Here is a 24,810-nt window from a genome sequence, read left to right as displayed (position 1 = left end):
AATGAATAAATAAATGAATGAATGAACTTGCCTTACCTTTTGCACAGACGAGGGAGCTCTGAGTCAACTCCTTTTTAATACCTTCAGGCTGTTTGAATGCAGTGAAGTGGTCAGGAAGAGAAGGAAAACCATGACATTTAGCAATGTAAAATAGTATGTGAATGTGGCTATCCAGACTGTGTACCCCTTGTACCCAGTCCCACCCTATCTCCACTAGAATATCTCTTGGTCCATGGCTTCTTCTCTTATCCAACATCCCATCCAGAGCATTCTTCTACTTAAAAAGCAGTTAAAAAGTAGATACTTCCAGCCACTGAGAGGGACTCTATCCGATTAATCCTATGTAGCTGTTGCTTGATGATGCTCAAGAAAAATCCTTTTCCTTTTATATCTTCCCCCACCCTCTTCCCCAGCATTTGAGTCACAGGCTAAAGACACTTTTGAGTAAGGTATGGAATCTCCTCCCTTCTGGCAACATGGGCTGTCAGGACATGTGTGCTCATGGTCCCAAGAAGGAGACAGTGGGAGGAGGACAGTGGATTCTGTGACCACTGTGATTTCCACTCTTATTTTGATATGGGGAAGCCTACTGTACACAGCTACTGTACACAGCTACTGTACACCCTCCTCACTGTACTGTACTCCCTCCTTCCCTCCTATCTGCTTGTAACCCACAGCTACAGGAATTCCAGTTTCCATGCAACAGAAAGTTTCCTACCATACCTCAACAAGAAGGGTTTGAAACAAGGTGTCCCTGTAAATGGTCTTCTCTTCCGGAGATGTGCTGTTTCCAGTACCTCTGGTGCTCTCTTTGGCCTCAGCGGTTATCACGAATTTCACCTCACCTGGAAAGCCACCCACCAGCCCAGGAAAAAAAAGTTATCTTCAATGTCTGCAATTATCCCTGGTTTTCACTGCCCCTTCTAGGCTGATGAACTGCTGAGAAATGTATTTTCTCTAAAGACAGCTCAGTAAAACCAAATTTCATGAAGACTCCACATCTGTTGATCAGTGGAAAGGAGTGGCATAAGGAATGAAAGAGGGGTGGTCCTCGCCAAAATATGGACATTATTCACTACCAATTTCCACCTCTTCTTAGCCTTGTGCTGAGTTTTCTCTGGCCTAGTTTAATTATAGCTCTTTCTTCTTTATTTTTATTTCAACTTTTGGAGCATTTACCCATGCAAGTAATTGCAACTGCTTTAAAAAAAGGACAATGTAGACTTGAAGGCAGCATGGATTAACACAGCTATAGAACTGGGATGGACCAGTGTCCTCATTGCCCATTGGACAGCCAGTCCAAAATTATTAGCAAATTTTGTTCTTACTAAATACCTTTGGTTAGACACAAAACTGTCAGCTGAAAGATCATAGGCACATGAAATCCTGTCAGTATTTCATATATTTGGCAAGTTCTTCCTAAAATAGGCAGGAAATGGACTAACCAAAAATTGGAAGAGGAAAAACACCAGAAAAATTCAGTGCTCTTTAAGTGTATCTATGGGAGTTTTAGCAGAGGTCCAATGCTAAATTTGTGGGGCAATTAATGGAGTTTTGCAGAAATGCCTGCTTGGGGGTTATTGATGCTGCACCAAAGGGTGCAAAGATCAAACAGGGATATATCAAGGTGGTAAGAAGACAAACTTACCGAGTTTGTGGGGCCTAACAGCCCAAATATAGGTTTTCCTTTCATTGGCACACACTGTTGCTGTGTTGCCCCCCGATGAAAGGATCTCTGCCTCGTAGTCACTTGACTGCTCCAGCATGGCACTGATCTGAGACAAAGAAGGAGTAAGGTTACAAATGATGGAGAATGCCCTTAAAGCTAGGCTGCAGAGCAAGGGAGGCTGCTGCATGACTCAGTATTTATTGTGTTTTGCACAGAACAGTACCCATGCCCTCTGCTCAGGTTCCTCCTTCAAGGGCAAAATATCTCTGGGAAATAGGCAAACCATATAGGAAGTAAAAGGGAACTTGATATACCTGGACACACTTGTTGAGGTAGTTGAAGACATTGGCTATAAAATTAAATTTTTCCCCTCGAGTGACGGAGTATGGCCGGGTGAGATCCACAAAGAATGGTTGGAATGCTGTGATTGAAACAGGTGAGGCAATGCCAAACCCAACATCATCTTGCACACAGAAAGCACTGGCTTTCCATTCTGTGATGGTGTCAGGAATGGTGTAAGAGATATCAGCCTCTCCTCTGGAACTGAAGAGAATAAGAAACACAGAATGAGAAATGATCTTTGGAGTTTTCCAAGACTAATTACAGAATAGGCTCTCTACTTGTGTTAGTACTTCTGTATTCATCTCACTTTCTGCAGGATACCTTTCCATATTTAAAAAAATATTATAATGCTTGAAGTAAGGGTGCTGGTGAACTACATGTTAAAAAGCATTCAAATAATTACCTTTTATATTTAGAGATACCAATTGTTGAAAAACCAAAATGCCCAAATACACAGATTAGAATCAATAAATTTAGATTAATATTCTAGAGCAGCATCTGAAGACATAGTTAAGATAGAGATATTCTCATTGTAGATGCTGTGAATGCCTGAAAGAAAATAAAAATAAACTGGGTTTTCTGCTGCTGAATTAAAAAATGGATGAAAAATAATAGGTTTCACTCTTTCTCTCTCTTTAAAAAATACTTTTATTTCACTTTTAGCCCTTATTAGTTTCTCCTCATCAGAAAGACAGGGAACAGAGCACAGAATATTTGTCTGCAATGGTCATTGATCAAGATGGGAAAAGCAGATCCACACCTACAAAGCAAACATATGTTCCATGGTTTCTCCCCAGAATCCATTTAGCTAAATGAATCAACTCAAAAAGCAAGAAAGAAGTGAAGATAAACAAACATACTTACTCAGTGTTAACCAGTTCCCAAATCCAGGTCTCGGGGAAGAATTTCCGGATCCTGCTAACAGCACTCACACCAGGAGACCCTAACCCACCTAGAAGTAGGGATATGGTTAATGGATAATAGTAGAGACATCATGTGGGAAGAATCTGAACTGTCAGACATGCTTCACACCACAAATGAACACTAAGTATCCTGTCTGAACATTTTTTAATTTTTTTTCCCCCACATAATAGGGAAAGTTCCAACAGATATGGGAGTGTAAGAAGAAACAATTTCTTATCTATTCTCTTTTCCCATGGGAAAATACTGGAAAAATTAACTATTTTACTAGACATTTCACTTCATTTCATACTGAAAGTTCTAATTATTCAGTTAGAAAATTGTGTCCCCATCCTCTACCAGTAGCTCTCTTTGGTTTGCAAATGGGCAACAGTTGCCAGTATTGTCATCAAAGCTTATAAATGCTTTACAATGACTTAGAATCATCGAATCACAGAATCATTGAGAAAAAATCTAGGTTGGGAGCAACCGCTGTAGTTCTCTAGTCCAATCTTCTTGAAGTAGGACTAACTTCAAAGTCAGATCAGGTAGCTTCTTGTGCAGCTCAGTTTTGAAATCCTACAGTGATAGAAATTCCAAAACCTCCAGGAGAACCCTTCCTAGTGTACCACAAATCTCCTGAGGAAGAACATTTCCCTAGTGTTGAATAACACTTTCTCTCGTGGCAACTTATGGCTGCTACTTTTGCTCTTTTGCTGAACAATCTGACTTGAGAGAGAGATAATTGTAACTCTTGCTGATCTATAAAGGCTTTGGAGACTATGTGCTGAGTGTGCCAAGTGCTGTGTGAAGTCTTGACTTTTAAATATTTAATTTAATTATGATTTGATGAAAGGTTCTGACCTGAAAACCCCTGAAAAGCCAGTACCAGTTTTTGAAAGAAGCAGCATTACACTATTCCCTGTCTTTTCTATTTGCACTTGCACCTAAGTCAGAGAAAATGGATTCTACTGCAAGGACAGCCAGGAAGACATTACAGGATGCCAACAGGGACACAAAGCCTATTTTCCAAAACCCCCCAATACTGGCTGTTATTTTATACAGGCAACAGTTTCAAAGACCAAGTAGGCTGAGACTGGAGATACAGAATGAACCTTCTTTTACCTATGATCCTATTACCAGACTCAGCATACTGGACAGGGTAAACTTCTTCATTGGATCTGTCTTCATTGCACAGAACTGGCTTCTGTATCGCAGAGTTGGTGAACACTTTCAGACCCAAATCCTAAACGGGAAAGAATCTGTCAAATCACTCAGGGCATTCGCTAGCTGCCAGTGCACATCACTGGTTATCACTCCTCGTTTCTCCCCTCCCTCCTCCTATCTTGTCCCATTCTTTCAGCCTGGAACGTCTCAACTCTACCTCACCAAACTCTGTGTATTTCTTATGGAGCAGTGACACCTTGTGTTCTGTAAAGAGCAGTGATGATGTGTCTGATGTTGGCCTTCTGTCTCAGGCCATAGGGCCAGTGGGCAGTGGAGCCCAGTGTATCAGGAGCCAAGTGGCCTGCATCAGAGATTCCTGGATCTTTACAAGGAATGCCTGAAGTCATGAGCCAGGGCCATGATCCTACTTAGGAAATTGTCTACTGAAGCATGGGCAGGACCCCAGCAAATGTATCTAGCAGTGATTTTCAATCTTCCTTCATAAGTGATGAGGTTAAAAAGGCAGAAGCTGAGTGGTTGGAGGCTTTAGGCAGTTTCGGGCATCAGCTGCCTTCTTTCAGTAGTAAGAGGCACCACTTGAGAAAGGTGAATGCTAATGTGGATGAATTCTTCTGGAACACCTCCCACTTAAAGAGCCTCCCACGTAGACCACATACCTTGAAAAGCCTGTAGACATCTCCATCACGACTGACATTCACAGGTTCAAAGTACAAGCCATCAGAAAAGATGGTTTTGGATGGGGTACACCACTGTGGCCTGTTATCCTCCAGGTTGAGCCCATTGTAGTAATAGCCATACAGATCACCCCCACCAAGCTGGTAGTACACCTGGAGGTGAGAATGACTAGTGTAAGCACAAGGAAAGTCTCAGGCAGATGCAAAATCACATATATTCAAAGTTTGTGGTGGTCCCTGAGCAATCCTGTAGACTTTGGTGGGCTTGCCTAGTGATGCCTACCCAGAGATGAATAAGAAATTTGGCTGGTGGTACACAAGAAGAACTGGACTGTACCCTCCTCCTTCTGAGCTTCAAGGGCTTTGTGGAGTGAATTTGAGCAGAGAGCATGGACATATACTCTTGAGTTAAGCAAAGAGGAGACTGGAGTTTTACAAGACACCAGTTGACATCTCCAGTTTTTTTCTGGGCCCAAGGCCTATTTGAGCCATAAAAACACAATTTTGACATAATCACTCCATGGTGAGGAAATATGCTGTCAAGGATTTACATAAGGCATATCCACATATCCATATGTGTTACACTGCCACGCCTCCCAAAAGCAGTGTTGTGCTATCAGTTTCTGCCTTTGAAGCGTACAACTGCCTTAGACCTTTCTTTAATCACGGATGTCTGTTTCCAAAGGGAAAATAAAAATACACTCAACAGCACAGACATCACAGGTGGGAACTAGAATGTTATTCTGGGTGTTCCTAGCTCAAAGGAACACGGGACTGGGGATGTGACTTACACTCTCAGCAGATAACTCTTGCCCAGACCGAAGAAGGACGCCCTGAATTGCTCGCAGGGCACAGTGGGAGTTGGCAGCAGCTTCCAGGTGGAGTCCAACTTTGGAGCCCGGGAGACCCTGCTTCTCAGAGAACTTGAGCTGGACCTGGTAATCAACAAATCCAAGGCAAACCCACGGAAATTAGAATCAGATTGGCAGAGAGATCTAAATCTCAGCTTTCCCCGGCACTCTTTGACATTCCCTGTGGAACAAAGCTCCTACCGCTAGATGGCTCTTCTGGATCCCTGTTTGTAGAAATTCACATAATCCCTTAGCCACCCTCCTCTCCCCACTGTCTGGAGAATTTTGCCTGAGTCTGACCATATGTGCCAATTCCAGGGACAGCTTCTCATGATCCCAGACACATCTGCACCTTTTCCATTCCTAAATGCCATCCCCAGTTTTTCAGCAAATCCTGCGACATCCCTTAACAAGAAGGCAAAGGTTTTCACCTTGTTTTTGAAGCACACATCACTGTGTAAGCTGGAGCTGTCAGCCACTATCTCCCCATGAGGGTGTACTGTGTAGAGCAGCAGTCTGGCACTGGGGGCAAGCTTCTCAGTGATGGTCAGTGTGATGGAGAATGTACCTCTGGAAGCTGTGGGAGGAACAGGATCAGGGAATGGCAAGCAAGCAAAAGAGATTAGGCAAACCTCAGCTTTGGTAGAAGAACCACATATTTATTCATAACTTATTAGCAATGTTAAAACTCAGGGAATTGGATATTGGAAGATTCATGTCTCAGTGGCTGAGAAAGAAGCTCCCATTAGCAAAAAACCAGATATAAACTGGAGGATGTTGAGACCAGGGTGCTTTGCAGAGAGAGGTCTAAGCTGAGAAGAAGTTGAACATGGAAATCTGTGCATGATTGTTAAGTGAAGAGCACAACATTGCATTTGGGTCTCAAAACTAGAACCTCCTACACCAGAAGAAACGGAGCAATATCCTGAGTTAAAGAAGAGTTCTCTTAACACTAAGAAATATGAAGCTCTTCTCGACATGGATGAAAACTACAAGTGCATGAACAGGGAATTACGCTTAAGACCAAAGATGGCAAACATGAAACAAGTCCTATATGTGGAATGAGGCTTACTTAAGCCACCTACTGAAGACTGCAAATAGACCAGGTCCTGCAAGAAAAGTTATTTTTAAGAAAGAAAGAATGAAGGTCAGAATCACTGTGATTTGTGGGTATTTGGAGACTTCAGAAAGAACAATGAATTTCAAGAGTTGATTTCTAAATACCCCTGCTAAATGGGACACCTCTTATTCCAAACTTTAAAAAGTTTTATCATTGTAATTGATGAAGACTAGGATGTCACACAATAATTGTGAGACCATAAATACTCCTTAGAAAGAAACAAAACAGATGAAGATTGCATTCCATGTCTTTTATCACATCAAAATGTCTTTCTATTAACAAGATCAATTTGATTATGTTATGGCTAAATTTGATTATGGTTGGCTAGATGCTGCAGCAAAAGAAAATGGTTCTGTGAGTAGTAAAAGGCCATGGGATTTAGGAAGTAGTACCTGATTTAGCCACAGTGCTCTGCTTTCACCACTTCTTCCAAAACTTACTATGCTCTGTTGCTCAGAAAGATGGTCTGAAGTATGAGTAGTAATATGGTCTAGAACTTACCACCAGAAATGCTGACTTGCTTCTGGCCACTGAGAGAAATTTTTCCTTTTGTCATCACCTGGGCATAGAAAAACCTCATGAAAGCGGATCAAAAGCACCCTCTCCCTTCCACCATGAAATCACTGATTTTTAGTATTGTCCTGAGAAGCCTCAAAGGCCATCAAGTTGAGCCATGGTCTGTAACTGCTGTGTGGTCACAAGATTTCTGTCTTATAGGGTGTTCAAGAGAAGGTGAAAGAAAAGAGATGTTTTAGGAGTAACATTAGGACTTACTACATAGTAGAAGTTTGTGTGTGTGGCATTGCCATAGCCCTCTCTGTTCAGGACATAGTGAACATTGATGGTTCGCTGCTGGCCACAGCTGAGCTGCTCTGTCACGGGCTCAATTTTCAGAAAGCTGCTGGTCCGTGAGTAGAAACGCTGGATAAGGAATGAGGCTTTGGGCTCATTATCAGTCCACCAGGAAAAGTCTGCACATTCATCTGGTGCCTGTCTGGCCTACAAAACAGAAAATCATATATGGGCAATCAACAGTATGGAAAAAAAGAAAATGCGAGGCAAGTGAGAGGCAAAGGCATCTTTCCTGTAAAATATTCTGTTGGGAAGATGATTTTGTGAAGCTGTTGAAGCCATGAGCAAGAACTGGTGTGAAAAATCTGTGCTCCACCAATGCAGAGAGAGTGGCCTTCTGGACACTTTAAAGCATCCAGATGCCTGTGGCACATTGCTTTGGGGGGGTCATTTCAGTTTCTTTCAGGCTTGGGACCAGTTGCATAAACTTCTGGCACTTACTGTGAATTAGAATGGCATTGTTCTCAAACAACACACTTTTACTCAGCTCTTCCCATCACACCAGAACAAAGGCATGGCAATACAAGAAGGCCATGTGATGGTAACAGGCAGCAGCCAGCTGGCCAGTTTGTGCCAGCAGAAATGCAGGGAACCAGGCAGCAGCAGTGAAAGATGCTGGCATGCACCCAGGCTGGATGGGGAAGGCAGTGCAGTCTCTGAGGAAGGTCCTCTAACACACAGGGTAAAGAGAAGGAAGATGAATGCAGAAAGCTGTTCTGAGGGGAGTGAAAAGCAAGGAGGAACTGAAGATCACTACAACCCAAAATCACGGCTGGGGTGCCTCTTCTCAGGCACTGGTGTTTTCTCACATGAATTTCACACAGTTTGCAGGTATTCCTTCTAAAGCCTCTCTCCCATAAACTATTTTTTTCATGAATTAGATTGTAGCTTGTGTTTACTTACTGTCAGCTTAAAACTGGCATCAAAGAAGTTGGATGTGTCAATGGAAAAAGCAGCAGTGCCATTTTTGTCGGTGGGATAGCTGATCAGGTAATCTCCATTGAGCTCTAGCACGATAGTGCTGTTGGCCACAGGCTCACCATCCACATTTGTCACAGTGACCTGAACACAACAAATACCAAGAGATTCAGAAAAAAAACAAAGAACAACAAAAAAAGAAAAGCTGTGCTTACTAGACCATGCTCACTTAAGCACTGAGAACAATTGCAGGGAGTAGAAATCAAGAGTGGAATGTATTGAAGAGGCAAATGCTCCTCAATATTTTGAGGAAGTAGGAGTTCTGTGACAGGAAACTTCCCATCAGTGGGAAATTCCCATCAGTGCATAATAAACCATGTGTCACTGAAGGAGGAGGAATATTAATTGGAGAGCATTGATTAACACACCTAAACCAACCAGATGACTTCATGGCCACAGGCAGCCTGGGGAGCTCAGTGGCACCTTTCAGCTCCTACACACCCACTGTCCCCACTGCATGTCAGGATGATGTACATGTCATCTTCCTTTTTGTGCCTGGGTTTATCCTGCCTCTGCAGGTTGCTAAGAAGTGAGAATGTGCTCCAACATCTCTACTGCTTTAAGTAACATCCCTGGGATTGTGTGATGCAACACAGGGTGAATTCTGCCTTTAGTTTAGGCACATCAGTTGCTGAAGTATTTTATTGAAGACTCCTCTTCCCCTGTCATATGACCTTCCACTTATTCACTTTTTAGGCTTCCTCTGACTAAAGCAGAAAGGAGACCCTGACATACCAGGTGTGATACAATTTTCTTTTTTTTCTCTATCAAGAGAACTATGCAGTCACTGTTCTGCAGCATTATCATGGGAAGCTGACAGCACAGTCAGGGGACAACCATATGTGGGGCAAGATGGAGATCATCATGCTGGACCTCATGGAGCTTTGGTCTAAATGTATCCTCTCATGTACCTACCTCACCACGGTAAGGAATTCCCCTCTTGTAATAGGAATCCATGTTCCTGAAACGCACTTGGTCATTTTCTCTGGCGACTGAAACATAGTCACTGGCCTTCATCTGGATACCTGTGAGACACACCCAGCACAAAGGAGAGGAAACAGAAATCAGACACGGGCAGGAAGCTGTTCCTTTTGATAAGCTGTATGGAGTGGTGATGCTCTGGAGGGAGAGCTACACAAAGAAAAGGATGATTGCTGCTTGTTTGCCACACAGAGGGTGATCCAGGGGATTCCTCTCAGGAAGTTCCATGTATTGGCTTTAACCAGCTGCTCCCAACCTTCACTTGGTGTTACCTGTCCCATTTTCAGTGACGATGCTTTCTATGTTGAGGCTGGCATACATCATGGCATAGCTGCGGTAAAGCTGGAATTTTTTGATGGAGATGACAGTGTTGAGGCAGCCATCCTTCCCCAGCTAAAAAAGCAGCACAAAGGGGAAAGTCCATTGTTCTCAAAGTTTGCAAAATTGGTCCTAAATCTGCATTAGTGTGTCCCTGAAGAGCTCCCCTCCTACCTTACATTTCTGACTCCCCAGCTACAATCCCAGATGACTGTTTCAATATCATTTACTCTAGCACTTGAAAACTTCTCTCCTTATCCCCTCTAGTCTTCTCTATGCTCATGCTCTTTCTTAAGCCTATTTTGCATGAAGCCTGCACTCTGTGACCACAGCACATTGAATCTGAGCTAGGGAATAAATGAATCAGTTATCTAATATTAAGTGTCCTCGAAGACTCCCAGTAGAGGTCTGCTGATTAGATTTGATAAGAACACAGCCCCAGTGTTTTAGAAATCATTACAGATTTACAGTTTCATAAGCTTCCCTCCTTCTCACTGATTCTTTCTGAGGGAAAAGTCAAAGTCTTTTAGTGGGGTCATAGTTAAAAGCTACATTCATGGTCTTTCAGCATTGCCTGTGAGATAGTGAGAAAAACCACACCACTGAGATTGTTTCTCTGGTGTTCCTTTGGAAATTAATGAGGCCTCCAAACACTGTGCTACACGTTGGGTAGTAAAGCTGACAGGGAAGAACAGAGTTGTTATGTATCATACCAGTCCAGTGACAGCTTCACAGGCGTTTTTCCGTTTTTGTTCACACGATGGACGATAAAAGCGCTGCTGACAAACATTGATTCGGGCATTCCCTTGCACTGGCTGGCCATAAGTGTACCTAGGAGAGGAAGAAACACAAGGATTCAATCATGTGGTTTAACATGAAACCTGAAAAAGTTGCAGAGCAATGCAAACTCTAAATTCCTCCGGAGTGCCCAGAGCACAGACAGAAGAGCAGCTGGGACTTACAATCAGTTACTAGCAGAATTCCCTTCTACTATTTTTAGGCTGTTTCTGCTGTCTTGTCAAAACTCCCCTGCTTTACCATTGTCTTGGTGTAGTCATTCTTCGAGGTCTGAAGCTGGGAAATGATGCTGGACTCAGTAGTCCAACTCCTATTTCTAAAAAAGTCCAGCTCTTAATTCCTGGCTGCTTTTTCTCATTAGTACCTTACACAAAGCAGAACATATTGCAGAAAGACCCTATTCCCCCTTTTAGCTCCTGACACTTTGGCAGCACCACAGCCAGCAATTTTAATCATAGACTCTCCTTTTCTGTAATAATAAATAACAACAGCTATCAAGTATGAAGTGCTTGATTTGGACACACACAAACTCTCCCAGTTTTAATTCTCCTATGTAGCAGCAGAAGAGTTATCCAATTTCATATCATGAAAGTCATAGTTAAAGGAATTGCTCTAAGCCACACTCTGAACCAGGAGCAGGATGTTTGCTTCCCAGCACAACACACCATCCAATGCCTATCCCATTTTTTGTACACAAATGTGTTGTCTTCAGCTCTGATACTTACGAAGCACAAACATTCACCCTGACTTCTTCATCAAAGAAAGAAATTGTCTTTGGCCCGCTGGTTTTCACTTCAAATTTTGGAAGCACTGAGAATGTAATTTGAATATGACTGATCAGCAATTGCATGCCATGTACAGGTTTATGTGTGTGTGAGACAGTAAAAAAGTTGGCAAAGGCATTTTCAACAACAAGGGAGAGGAAAGGGATTAAAGAAGAATATAACTAGGAACTGGCTGTAGTATATTACAATAAAAAAAGTAACCTTCTGTGGTAAGATGAGTAACTTCTTTAACATTAAATAATAACCATACTAATAATTATAACAGTCACAGCAAAACCCATGATAAACCACTTTAATCTCTTTTCTTAACAAAAAATGAGTAATGCCAAAGTCTCAAACTAGTTAAGCCCTGGAGAACAAAAGTTATTATGCAATCCAGTTGCAGTGAAGGAGGACGGCAACAGATTAAGTGGAATAATAAAATCAAATAAATCATTGACACCACCTCTCTTCAACTTATCTTTTATCCCAGGTCAGCAGCAACAGTGACAACATGGCTAGGAAAGGCCCTGTTTCTCATGCACCTTTCCACCCAGCTCTCTCCATGTCTTTCTTTTCCAGCCATGAAGTGGAGCATTCAAAGGACTTAAACGCTGCATTAGTAGCTCTTATCTGACTTAGGCAGAGTCTCACTGCTAGCACAAGGTAGTTTGTGAGCCTTTGCTTACCGTATTCCTCCACTCTGAAGGACTGGTACTCTTTATCACCTGATTTCTTCTCCACAGTGATTTGGTAGGACCCCAGAATAGGCTCTTGGATTAGTGGGAAGGAGAGCTGGATGATTCCACTCTTGGATGTTACTTCCAGCCACTGGAAGATCTTGTTTTGCTCTGGATCCTGGACAGTGGAAGAAAGAGATGTAGCAAAACCTTTATCACCTTATTTCCTGACTTCTTTCCAGTGCTATCTCCTGACATATTGGCTAAATGCGTCACAGTTCGAGTGTGCTTTGGGGCTGATGACGTTTGCTCTGACTTTCTGTCTCTGTCTGTGGATTAAGCAAATGTCAGTTATGTTTAATTAGGAATTAGCTACACTGACAGATGTCCCCAGAAAACAGTTCCTGACTGGGACACAGGTTGGGTATCTGTAAATCTTCTAGCATGACTTTTTCTGACTACACTGCTTCTGTAAAACTGGAATGTTGTGATGGCCTTTCTCAGAAAGTGCCTGGAGATGTAGTGATGTGAAATGTGGTAGAAGATGACTCATCATTAGCCTGGCCCCAGGAGAACATGGCATTTCAGAAAGTCACTATTCTTATGCCTGAAGTGTGAGAATCAGGGTTTTTTACCAGTTATTTACTGTAGTCGTACCAAAGTAAGACTGGACAGAACACTCCTGTTTGAACTCTAATGAAAGACAAAGCAGAAACCCCACGCCATCTCTGACTAACAGCTCCAGTTCTGCTGATTTCTCCTCTAGTGCATGGCAGTGAATGTTGCCACTGTTCAGCCTCAAATCCATTGTCTTTAAATGGTATGCTCTTGATGAGTCTCCCTCAGCTGTTCACTCTATAGGGAATGATGAAGCATAGTCCTGCCAAAGGAACTTGTGCTTTAATGACATGTTGTGTCTCTTACCTCAATGAGGATTCTGGGATACTGGAGGGAGAAAAAAGAGAGAGAGAAAAATATTTTAGAACATCAGGAAACTAAATGTGGAGGCTGCTAAATACTAGAACATAAGCAAAGCTGTGAATTGCATTTTCTGGATAGAGAAGACTGGGCCAATGAAATAATTTAAAATTCATGTATGTAATTAAAGAGATAATTTTAAGAGGATAATCTTATTTATTGTTTCTGCAAAAATATCCAGTCTATTTCCACATACCTGGGAGAGGAAAAACTATTACAAAACATGTGTGCTGTGAGAAATTTCCAGAAGTGCTTTCAGAGCTTTTGCTTTCCATGCATGCAGGGAAAGGATGGAGTGTGAAGCTAAGGAATTACAACAGTTCTCAAAAAATATCAGGAGGCCTATCCCAGACCCTTTTTATTTAATATCTAAGTGAAGGAATCTCAGTGAAGAGGTACTTCAAGAGGCTACTTGAAAAGCCTTGACCATCAATCACACTCACCGTCTCCTGAACAGGTCTGAACTGGCTGTCCAAAGTGACCACGCGAAACAGCACTGAAAAAGATCGAGGACAAAAAAGGATCACAGAATCATCAAGGCTGGAAGAGACCTCCGAGATTCTTTAGTCCAAACATCAATTTAGCACCTCCATAATCACCCCCAAGCCTTATCCCCAAGAGCCATCTGCAGATGCATCTATAATTTAGTTTATTACAAGTGATAAATCATTTTCAATACAAACTTGCCGAGGCTTTTTGGGAAAACTAAAGAGTGTCCAGAGAATACGAAAGGAATTGATTATCTTAGTCAGTGGAAAAAAGAAAACCAAAACAAATGTCAGCTGAAATATCTTCAATTATGACACACTTGGACTAAAGCAACCTCTGTAGTAAATGCAGTTTACTGCCTTCATTCCTACTTGAAAGTCTCCATTCCTTGGAGCATTTCCTAAAAAACCTGTCTATACAAACCAGTTCAATTATAAAATCAGAGAGAAGGAAGAATTTGTCTGTGTAAACTCTGTGCAGCATTGGAGTATAATTATGCTAAAGAGGTATCTAACCACACCACAGCTAGTACTGTCATTTAAATATTGTGATGGAGTCAGCACTTTGAAATATATCGGCAGTTAAGGAGAAGGAGCTATTGACAGGAAATGAAGTGCTTGCTTCATTTTTATATTCGTTTTATTAGCTCCAAACTATACCTATTATTTTCTGTATTTTTAAAGGTACTTTTTATGTGACTGTCTTCAAGTAAACCTGACAGAACTTGAGATCCTAGAAATGCAATTAACTGAGTACAAAAACATGAACTCGACTACTTCATTGCAATTTTCTAAATTGGTTTTATTTTTCACTAACTTTGATGATCCCAAACTCAGATGAGATTTTCATTCCACAAGTTTCTGTCATCCTAGACCCACCCTTGCAGTCAGTTTCTTGCTTGTCTATCTGACTCAAACTCATCACCCACCTGTTTGCCCTGCTTTGTAGAGGGGTTTGTCTGTCTGGATGAAGACAGCACCATCCACATTCTGAATTGCCACTGATCTTCTCTCAGCTAAGTCAACTGTGGTGCCTTTGGCAGAGAAAGAAATGAATGCCAGGGGATCAGAAGTAGCAGGAGGAACCTGGAGAGGAACAAAACCCCAGAGGAAAAGTGGTAAATGAGACATGTCGAGGTTCCCTGATGCCCAGGGTTTTTGAGTAAAATACTGTCAGTTTTTCCAGACTCATAAAATATGAGTCATAAATAGCTTATGCAAAGGCACAAGAAGCCCCACCTTTGGCAGTGAGATAATTTCTGGGAATTTCTGCTGTGCCAGTCCCATACTCTGTCACCAGGTAATTAGATTTGAAGCTATACTCTGTCCTGCTCATTTCTCTGCTTACATGCAGGTTGCCACAGTCATATGCCTTAATTCTGAAGCATTTTCTCCTGCTGCATTCTGGAAGACCTCACCTTGGGACTCTTTGCCTTGTCTGTACAGGTCTGGCAGAGTCACAGGAAAAGGAATAAGCATGACACATCTGGGTTCTCTTGTTTGGTACTTACACAGTTCCTTAAGGAGCATGCAACTGTGATGACAATCTAAAGCTTTTTTCTATTCACTCTGTGAATGGAGATGGAAAGTCTTTCTCTCGCTCCCTCCTACAATCCATATGTCTTTTTTCCCCTGTTTTGTCAGCCTTCCCAACAGTTTATCTTATTTTCCACACTTCTTCCCCTCACTGACAAGGAGAGTTGCAATCAGTAGTATTTCCAGCTCCTACGCCCTCTTCAGTAGTTTCAAAAGAGAAAATACCTCGAACTCGCCGCACTTGAAGAAATCATTCTCTGTCACAGGTTCCTCAAAGAGAGTCTTTTGGACACTGCCATACTCCAGGACAACTCTCAGGGACAGAGGCTCGCTGAGGTTGTGTAACTGCACACACGCGGTCTGTGGAGCGTCGCTCCGCACAACCGATGGCACCAGCAGCACATACTGACTGTAAGAGGGCAAGACCAGAGCAGAACGTTCAGCCATGCAGGAAAGTCAGAGCAGGACAGGAGAATACCACAGAAGTGTCATATGTGTGAAGGAAGATATGGTCCAAAGCTTGCTTAAACCAGTGGAAAGATTAAGTTTCTTTCAATGGATTTTAAATATGCTACAAAAGTATAAATGTCAACTTTTTAATTCCTCACAGTTCTTTCTGAGCTGAGGGACTGGCATCATTCTATGCAGTGCCTTATCCAACATGATGCTGCATCTCTCCATTCCAGGTATTTACACAGTTTGAATTACTGACGTGGCTAAAGCAGTGTTGCATTTGTCCTCCCATGACCTAGACGTGTGCTTAAACCTCTGCAAACTCCCATAAGGAGGAGTAACATTTAGCTTCTTCTTGAGATCAATGACAAAAATACTAGTTAATGGTTGTAACACTTTTAAAATTTCTTTTTTTTTTTTTTTTTTTTTTTTTTGAGAAGGGGATTTAAGCTCTAATGTTGGTGTATTTTTGAAAACTGTGGCTGGAATCTTCTGTTTGTATAAAGCCATGGACACTGACAGTGCTAATATGAATACTAATTATGCTGGGTTTGCCATTCAGCATGATCCCTAGTCCCAGCCATTATCTGGTCTCCTGCACCTCCTCATACCCCATGCTCCCTCTGAGCTGCTGATGCATATCAATCCTAATTATTAGCGTTACTTGTTAGAGTAGTCTTGAATCTCCTTCCCACTGAAACCCATGCACATCAGACTTCAGCTTCTCCAGTTCCAGGTTGCTGTCATTCACACTGGAATTCCCAGCAGCTTTATGGTGGAGAGCACCATTCCAAATTATCCTTCAACGTCAACTACTTCCAATTCCACACATTTAAGGATCTAGATCAGAAATATCCTGTCTATTACATAGCAGTTTCCCAGAAGAAATAAACTGGTGGGAAATATAACAAAATATGTTATCATAAAGACACAGAATGTGTGATCACTTACGTTTCAGAAGACACTATGGAAAACCAGTTCAGGGACAGAATACCAAGAAGAATCCTTGACCACATGTCTGTGCGTGAAGGAAGAAGAGAGACTGATCTCCAGCTGACAGCCTGTCTCTGGCTTTTAAATTGGCCTGAAATGGTGCTCCTCCTCCTCACACTCTAATAAAAGACATCTACATAAAATTTGCATATGTTCAATTTCCCCTCTACTCTCTGTTCTTGCACTCCTTGAACTCCCAAACAACAGCTTTGGAAAGCTCTCATATTTCACATAGCTCTGTGAGGTATTGCAAGCCAAACCGGTTCCTGCCTATATGATTATTTCATTGAAGCTTACCTCTTTGATTATCATGTCATTGGCTGAAGATTCCTTAATGTTTCAACTTGTTAGTATTTGCCACTGCTTAAGTATTTCCTTATTCTGCAAATGTGTCCTGTGGATACATGTCACACAACAGAAATAACCTTCACACTGTGCTGTCATATGCCTGCAAGGGAGCCAGGACAGGTGAAAATACAGCATCAATAAAAACACAGCTGTAGCTGCATTCAGAATGGCACTAAAGGAAACTCGTGGTAATCTGAATTTCTTACTGCAGACTCAAACATTCAGCAAGGAATTATATTGGCTACTAGTCTACCATTTTTGCCAGTGGTCAGGACCACTACAACTTTAGGGAAAGGAATTTGATAATATTACTTCATTTGTCTACTCATCTGTCTGTCAGTCTGCTTTTTCCCTCTCATCTCTGCTTTCCCCACTAAATAATTTGTTATTCTGCTGGCAAATTTTTCACTAATCTGACTGAGAAATTTTTTCAGAATAATCAAGATATAGAATCACAAAATAATTTAGATAGAAAGAGGCCTCCTGACATTATGTGGTCCAATCTCTCATTTTAAGCAGGGCTAACTTCAAAACAGTCATGTTTTGAGTATCTTCAGGAATGGAGAGTCCACATCATCTCCAGACATCTGCTTCCATGCTTAACCATCCATGCTGTGAACAATTTTTCCTTCAATCCCATATCTATTTTTTCTTGCCTTTTCACTGTGCACCCCTGGGAAGAATCTGTCTCTTTCTTCTCTAAAATCCCACTTTACACTGTAGAAGAGTGAAATTACGTCCTCACATAGCCTTTACTTTTCCAGGCTGACTTAAATGAGACTATCTCTTCCCATAGGTTTGTTCCAGTCCCTAACCATCCCAGTGACCTTCCACTGGACTCCTTCAGTCTGTCAATATCTTTCTTGTACTGGATGCAGAACTTCATTGTGGTCTCACAACTGCTGAATAGATGGGAAAAAAGAGTTTCATTGGTGTGTTGGCTAAACTCTTGGTAATACCACCAAGGAAACGAAACAACCTATAGTAATTGCAGACTGCATTCACAGATTTAGTTAGGAAACTGAAAAAAGAGCCAACCTGAAACAAAATCAGGTAGCCAATCAACAACAGTCTGTAACAGCAGCCTCGGGGAAGTAACAGGCAATTTCCTTTCCAATTTGTCTTCTTCAACCAAACATGATGAATGGGAAGAGGAAGCCGAGTATAATGTAGGAGTAATTAGGAACAGGAAAAAGAGCTGGGGGCACTGAAAAAGTGTTGGGCAATGCAAAGAGGGCCTAAAGTTATTTCAGAGGTAAAGGGTATGAGGAGGAAACGAGGACTACTAGAGTAATGTGGTCTAGAAATTGATGTGTGCCTGTTGAAAACCAGATTCTATAAGTTTCAGCTTTCATGATAAAATATATTATTTGAACCCTGTAGCTAATGATTCAGCCCTACTGGGGTGATTCCTTCCATCAGCATAGGTGACGTTTGAAACTACGTATGCCTAGCGAGCTTACCTACTCACCTTTTCTAAAACCTTTCTGATGACCAAGATAGGACACAAAGAAAACTGCCCCAGGTGCTGCTGGAGCTCCTGGAGCTACTATTCCCACTGCATTACCAGGGACAAATATTGCACAGAGCTTCCCAGAATAACGTGACCTTACAGTGACAGTGCTAAGTGACAGGCAGGTGGTGTGCGGGCAGGGCAATCACACTATGAAGGAAGCTGTTTGCATTAGTTGAAATTATGTCAGAAGACAGTTAAGGAAATGTCACAGGTGTTTACATTTGCACCTTTGTAGTGCCTGAGACCCCATCTTTTAATTTAAACGGGTACTAAGTAACAGGGAAAAATAATTAAGGAGGGAGAAGGAAATAGCAAGCAACCCCAGGTCCTGGTGTAAATTGCTACAGAAGTTCACCCTTCATTTAAGTGCATTGTGCCTTCAGCAGGAGCATGAGGGCTTTCTTGTTAAAAAACATATAAGGAAAAGAAAACATAAAGTGTTTGAAAAACTGAAACCCTAGGAGATGCTATGTTCAGAACAATTAAAAAGCACATATTTGTCTGGAAACAAGCTATTGAATTTATTACTTTAGTGAAATTACTGATTCCAGAGCACCTCTTTGTATTGTAACAATGTTGTGATAAGAACACATCACTACCAAGACAGGGATAACTCTTAAGATCCCAGTGCAAGGAGGAAATTATTCCAGTTGTCTTTGGTAGGAAGAAAAAAGAAGAGCTTTTCAGTTGTATGATTAAGAAAGTATGATCTAGGATCCAGAGAGGACTGATCTGGAAGCATGAGGATCAGGATTCAACATGGAGAGATAATGAACCTCACAATAAGCAGCAATTACAAGAAAGACACACAGAAAGTTTCTTGATACTGGAAATCTTAAACCAATCTGTAGACCTGTTTTTTATTGGCATAAGGGAAGATGTAACTGAATGTCTTAGCTTAGCTAGAAATTTGATTAAATGAGCAACACTGTCAATTTCAAGACCAAAGCAATTCAAACACAGATGTATGCTTGGTTTTCAAAGTAGAATCATGTCACATGTATTTTGGACAACAGAAAATCAACATGTCTTCAACTCACTGACTCCAGACTTCAGAAAGATACTGAATTAGCTTTCTGTTATTAGGAAATTTTATATACACATACTTCCCCCTGCATTTTTCTCTAGAGTCAAAATGATGGAGTTGCATTGAAAATGTTTTTCACAAGTTAATTTTCTTTCAAATAAAGCTGAATTTTCCAATCTATTTTATCAGACTAGATGCTGCCACCTTCTTCTTCTTTTTCCTATACAGGCCAGGACAATGTGAAGTTTTTCAACCAAAGATGAACCCACTGATCTTCTCTGAGTATTTCAGTGTTTAGCATGCACACTGCTCTAATAACAAAGCATTCTGTGAGGCTATGACTGGTCACATCCAATATCCCAATTAACTTGTGTAGATTGTGTCAATTATCCCTACACTGTCCCAAAATGCCCAGTATTGCTGTATGTGCCAAATCTAGGCACTAGATACAGTCACAAATTGGAAAATGAAACCATCAAAGAATATCCATCTGTCATGCAGAAATGCTGCATATCTGAACGTGGAACTGAGACATTCAAATTCTTGGTCAATACGGATCTAAGTCCTGCCTGTTCTCCTTTTTGTCAGAGAATCAGCAGGAAGTTCAGCAGACATATGAGCAGCTTTTAGCAGTGAAGCCTTGGATTTTCCAGAAGAATGAGTAATGGATAATTAATTGGTTCTGCTTTATGGCTTCACTTTATATTTGCATAACACTGCATAGCAAGGACTGTAAGTACTTTCTAAGTCATGACTTCACCTGAGATGACGTACAGACAATCCACCACACCCCACACATTACAATACCTGTTTTATGGCCTGAATTCTTTATCTGAAAGAGGTGGATATGGGATCAGAGCCCCAGCTTCCATATGACTTAGGCAAACACTCTCACAGCAGTCCCAGGCTATTTACCAGCCTGTGATTTTCCCAGGAAATTATAATCTGATATATGCTTTCCCGCAACACACTTACCAAAGGCACTGTGATGAAACATTTTGTTTTAAAAAGCCAACATATCTCTGAATAGTCTTGTGCATGTCTTAAAGTTTACATACTTAGGATAAATTTGCCCACACAGCCTTCTATTTTTCCAAGGCACATCCTTTTCCGCAAGCTCTTAGGTTTGCAAGTGAAAGTATTTCTCAGAATGTTTACTGGCAAACGGCCATAGTGTGGTTGGTAGAGTATTCTGTATCATTTCATGTTGAAGGGACGGAACATTTTTCTCATAATGCTCATTTTCTGTAGCAATAAAGATCAGGTAATGCTAAACATTGTAAACACTGTTCTGTTGACAAGAGCAAACCACACACCATTCAGTGCCTGAAAGGTTTTTGTTAGAAATAGACTGTTTGTAAATTAGCTGCTAAGCTTTCAACATCATCTTTATTGCACATGTTTTAGCCCTGCATGTGAAAAATTAAGTATTACAGCCTCATATGTCACGAAACACTTGAAATACCAACCATTTTTTTAATCTATAAAGTAATTTAATGTATACAGACATCCTTGAAAAATACCTGCTCTGTTTAAATGATGAAAATAGAAGGGTGTAAACATAGCAAGGCAGACTAAGAAAAAGAAGGTTTAAAAAGACAAGCCAAGACAATCAAAACCAGCTATCAGTCTTTCTTCAGAAACAACAGAAATAGGAAGCCTGCCAAAGAATCCACAGGGCCACCTAATGAGAAGAATAGACGAGGCCAAGAAGAGTGCAGGAGCAGTGCAAACAATCAGTATTGTCATGTATTGAGTTAGTCAATCTAATTAGTATTAAATATTATCGTATTTAAATTAAAATCTTGATAAAAAAATTCATTTTTCATAAAATACCCAACAATCTATGAAGCAGGCAATTTTTATGTAGCAATTGTGTTGCTGACATTCTGAATTAGCTCAAAATCTTGGAAAAAAAGACATATTGATTCAACTCTAAGATTTGATTGTTACAGACTTTTGCCATAAGAAACCATTAACATGTATTTCACTTGATCACAAAGGACAAAAATAAGTGACAGTGAGCCTTTTAAAGGGTAAGAATAATTTTATTCTTCTGCAGAAAAGTTTTTCTCTCTTCATTGTTTTTCTTGTTCCCTTATTCATATTGTTCTGCTCTTCAGGTCGACATGGGCAAACTGTCTCACTGGGCTTTAAAACACTCTGACAGTAATGGAGTTAAAATAAAGAAACCTTTGTGAGAGCTTCTTTTTTGAAATGTCATCATCTCAAATTTTGGATTCTGATACAAAAAAAAAAAAGAATCAGTTCACTCCAGATTCAGGTTCTGAATAACCTCCTACTCCTTGGGGTTAAAGGATCTCATTTGAGTTTTGTATCTTTTTTCTTTTTTAAAGGGAGTCACACAAGAACCCCCAGTCTAGTTCAGTCAAAAACATCCTGTCTCTTATAATCCCCTGGTTTTACCCTTTTGGAAATATCCAAACTCTACCAGTCAAATAAACAGTTTGCAATCACAGGAAAGTGAGATGGACGCTGCAAAAAATTGCTGCTTTTCACTTTTCTGAGATGATGCAGTTTTTGGCCACTCACTTCTAGAAAGACATTGAGGTGCTGAAGGGCATCCAGAGAAGGACAACAAAGCTGGTTAAGGGTCTGTAGGGTAAGTCCTATGAGGAGCAGCTGAGGGAGCTGGGGATGTTCAGCCTGGAGAAAAGGAGGCCCCTGGGAAACCTTATCACTCTCTACAGCTGCCTGAAAGGAGTTTGTAGCCAGGTGGGTTTGGTCTGAGTGATGACATGAGAGGAAACAGCCTCCAGTTGTGCCAGGGGAGATTCAGGTTGGACATCAGGAGGAATTTCTTGGTGGAAAGGGCTGTTAAACATTGGAATGAACTGTCCAGGGAAGCAGTGAGTCACCATCCCTGGAGGAGTTCCAGATATGACTTCATGTAGCACTAAATGCCATGATCTAATTGACAAGGCGGTGGTCAGTCAGAGGTGGAATTTGATGATCTCAGAGGTGTTTTCCAGCCTTAGTGCCTGACAATCCTTACAAACAGACATTTCACAAGATCTGCACAGGCTGATGCTGTAGTTAGTCCATGAGCCAGCAAAGATCTGCTCACTCTAGAGCATCAGCTAGAATTGGATTAGAACAAGAACCTGCGGGCAACTTTTCCTGAGCTGCAAGGGCCAAAGAAGCAAAAAGATAAGGGGACTACCCCATGCAGGTAACCAGGCATCTTGATCATGAATCTTCAAACTGTAAACACTACAAAGACCTGATAATTTCATGGATAACCTGAGAACTAGTTAACATGGTCTTACGTGCTGCCAGTTGTTCGGGAGATTCAGGAGAATCCCTCTTTGTATGTTGAGACCTCACTTTTTCAGTCTTTTGAACAGTTTATAAATAATGGCTCCAAGACAAGCCTCGCAATTCCAAGACTTCCATTCAGTACAAAACATTTTTCAGGTCTGTTATTTCAGCTAAGAAAGGCTTCTAGGCTTTCCTCCTCGTGATATGAAACAACTGCCTCAAGCAGTTCCAAGTCACATGCATCTGCTGTGCTTCCCAATGTAATTCTGCAAGGGGCAGCACTCAATTGAGCTAACCTGCAAGCAACAGAATATTGGAGAAAAACAAACAAACAAAACCCCAACAAAAACCCAAACCACAACCCCCCCTCAACAAACAAACAAACAAAATCACCAAAGAAATGCTTTGATATATAATTTGTGTTCAGTGTTCCTAAAGACCCTCACATGTAACTGCATGACTAAACACAGGGAGCCCTTATACTGAAGACCATGTCTTTGGAGGCAGCATATTACTAATTAGGGGCTTTACTTTTTTGCAGCCAAGAAACATGTCAAACATTTGCAGCAACAGGTGGAAAAAGAGAATAAACTTAGATGTGGCCCAAACCTGCATTTTATTGTATGCATCTTTACTTTTAGTGAAAGTGCCTTTAATTGTATAAACAAAACCCATTTCCTTCACTTAGATTAGTAATTGCTCTAATTGTCTCTGTGCCTGAATATGAAAGGAACAAATTATCTCTCCCTCAAAGCAGTGAATATGGTTCAATCAATGCTAAAAGCAAATGCTTTGAGGCACTGATATTTAAGGAAAATTTGAATATCCCAAGAAGTGGACTATGTCACCTTCCAGTCTACAACCAATCTTCGTGGGTCCTGGTGCTGCAGTACAAGGAGTGTATTTCTACACGCTCCTGTGAATGCCAGATATATACTCATTAAAATCCTGGATTACACTGTTGTGTTGCAGCCTTCTGACCCCTTGTTCAGGCTCCACAAGAGCTAATAAGAATAGCAGTTCCTGAGTGAACACAAGAACGAGTCCAGCTATGTAGCTCAGGACTCTCCTGCACAGGTGGGAATGAGGTCCTCAAACCACAGAGCAAAGCAGAGCTGGTTTGGAGATGATTCTGCAGTAAAGTCTTTGCCTGGCCTTGTGAGCTGCCCTGACAAGGTGTGCAGGAATAGTATCAGCTCAGGATTATAGTCTCAGGATGACTACCCAGTAATTAAGGAGCAATCATAGCTCTTGAAATGTCCCCAGCTGTTCTGGGACTGTCGGGAATCGGGAGTGGTGGCCATGGGTGTGGTGTGAAATGCACAGACAAGCAAAGAGAAATCAAGTGCACACAGAACTACCAAGGCCAAAAAGCTGCTCTTAGCCCTCAATTTCCCTTGGCATCTCCATCTGAAAGCAACAAAATTAGAGTTCTGTCTCTGCTCTAACACCTAACCATGGCAGTGACCACAGCCAGCAAGGAAAAGGCCAGCTGCCACCTAAGGCTTACCCAAAAGAAGTGGTCAGCACTGAGAGCTATTGCTATTGACCTCCTGTTTGCTAGTCCAGCCCAAACCAAAGCTCTGTCTTTGACACCTAAGCATCACTGCCACCTGAGCCTGTTGAAAGGCTACAAAGTCAAGATGAAGAACCTAAATGCACCATGACACTCTGTAATTCTCAAGAAGTACAGATCCAAAATTGAAAATATCTGGCAAATGCTCAACAGAAAGATGCCAGAAAGGTCTTACTGGCTTTTGCCTTTCCCCCTGTGGCTTTTCAGCAGCAGCACCAACACTACAGGCTATGTGCTTGCCTAGCCAACTAAGTGTACAATCACACTCTCCGACTTTAACACAGACAGAGCTCTGAAATTGAAAATGTCTGGTGAGTGCTCCAACACCAAAGGTGACAGAACAAAAAGCTGTTCCTGGCCTTATGCTTCCCCATGTAGCCTTTCAGCAGCACATCCAAACTGGGACATGAACTTGCCTAGTCAGCTAAATGCACCACCACATCAAATAAGCTCAGATATTGAAAATATGTAGTCACCATTCCAAAACAACAGGTGACA

General features: G+C 41.4%; 1 protein-coding gene across 1 annotated transcript in view; it reads right to left on the bottom strand.

The window, feature by feature from the left end:
* The window catches only part of LOC146445069 (ovostatin-like), a 28,730-nt gene extending 12,095 nt beyond the window's left edge, over positions 1 to 16,635 (bottom strand). The window contains exons 1-22 of the mRNA XM_085067158.1: positions 16,522 to 16,635; positions 15,343 to 15,526; positions 14,511 to 14,667; positions 13,537 to 13,589; positions 13,040 to 13,060; positions 12,125 to 12,293; positions 11,397 to 11,481; positions 10,587 to 10,704; positions 9,828 to 9,948; positions 9,490 to 9,599; positions 8,500 to 8,658; positions 7,519 to 7,743; positions 7,246 to 7,303; positions 6,056 to 6,201; positions 5,565 to 5,708; positions 4,756 to 4,926; positions 4,027 to 4,157; positions 2,876 to 2,938; positions 1,984 to 2,212; positions 1,649 to 1,775; positions 724 to 845; positions 37 to 88 (exon numbers count right to left, since the gene is read on the bottom strand). Of these exons, the coding sequence (XP_084923284.1) occupies positions 37 to 88; positions 724 to 845; positions 1,649 to 1,775; positions 1,984 to 2,212; positions 2,876 to 2,938; positions 4,027 to 4,157; positions 4,756 to 4,926; positions 5,565 to 5,708; positions 6,056 to 6,201; positions 7,246 to 7,303; positions 7,519 to 7,743; positions 8,500 to 8,658; positions 9,490 to 9,599; positions 9,828 to 9,948; positions 10,587 to 10,704; positions 11,397 to 11,481; positions 12,125 to 12,293; positions 13,040 to 13,060; positions 13,537 to 13,589; positions 14,511 to 14,667; positions 15,343 to 15,526; positions 16,522 to 16,586 (2,710 nt within the window). The 5' untranslated portion in view covers positions 16,587 to 16,635. The remainder of the gene's footprint in view (positions 1 to 36; positions 89 to 723; positions 846 to 1,648; positions 1,776 to 1,983; positions 2,213 to 2,875; positions 2,939 to 4,026; positions 4,158 to 4,755; positions 4,927 to 5,564; positions 5,709 to 6,055; positions 6,202 to 7,245; positions 7,304 to 7,518; positions 7,744 to 8,499; positions 8,659 to 9,489; positions 9,600 to 9,827; positions 9,949 to 10,586; positions 10,705 to 11,396; positions 11,482 to 12,124; positions 12,294 to 13,039; positions 13,061 to 13,536; positions 13,590 to 14,510; positions 14,668 to 15,342; positions 15,527 to 16,521) is intronic.
* Between the last annotated feature and the right edge of the window lie 8,175 nt (positions 16,636 to 24,810).

The sequence above is a fragment of the Lichenostomus cassidix genome, chromosome 1 (genome assembly GCF_008360975.1).
Source record: "Lichenostomus cassidix isolate B80296 chromosome 1, HeHo_3.0, whole genome shotgun sequence".
NCBI classification, from domain to species: Eukaryota; Metazoa; Chordata; class Aves; order Passeriformes; family Meliphagidae; genus Lichenostomus; species Lichenostomus cassidix.
Note: the sequence above shows the minus strand (reverse complement) of the source record. Positions and strands in the feature narration are given on the sequence as shown.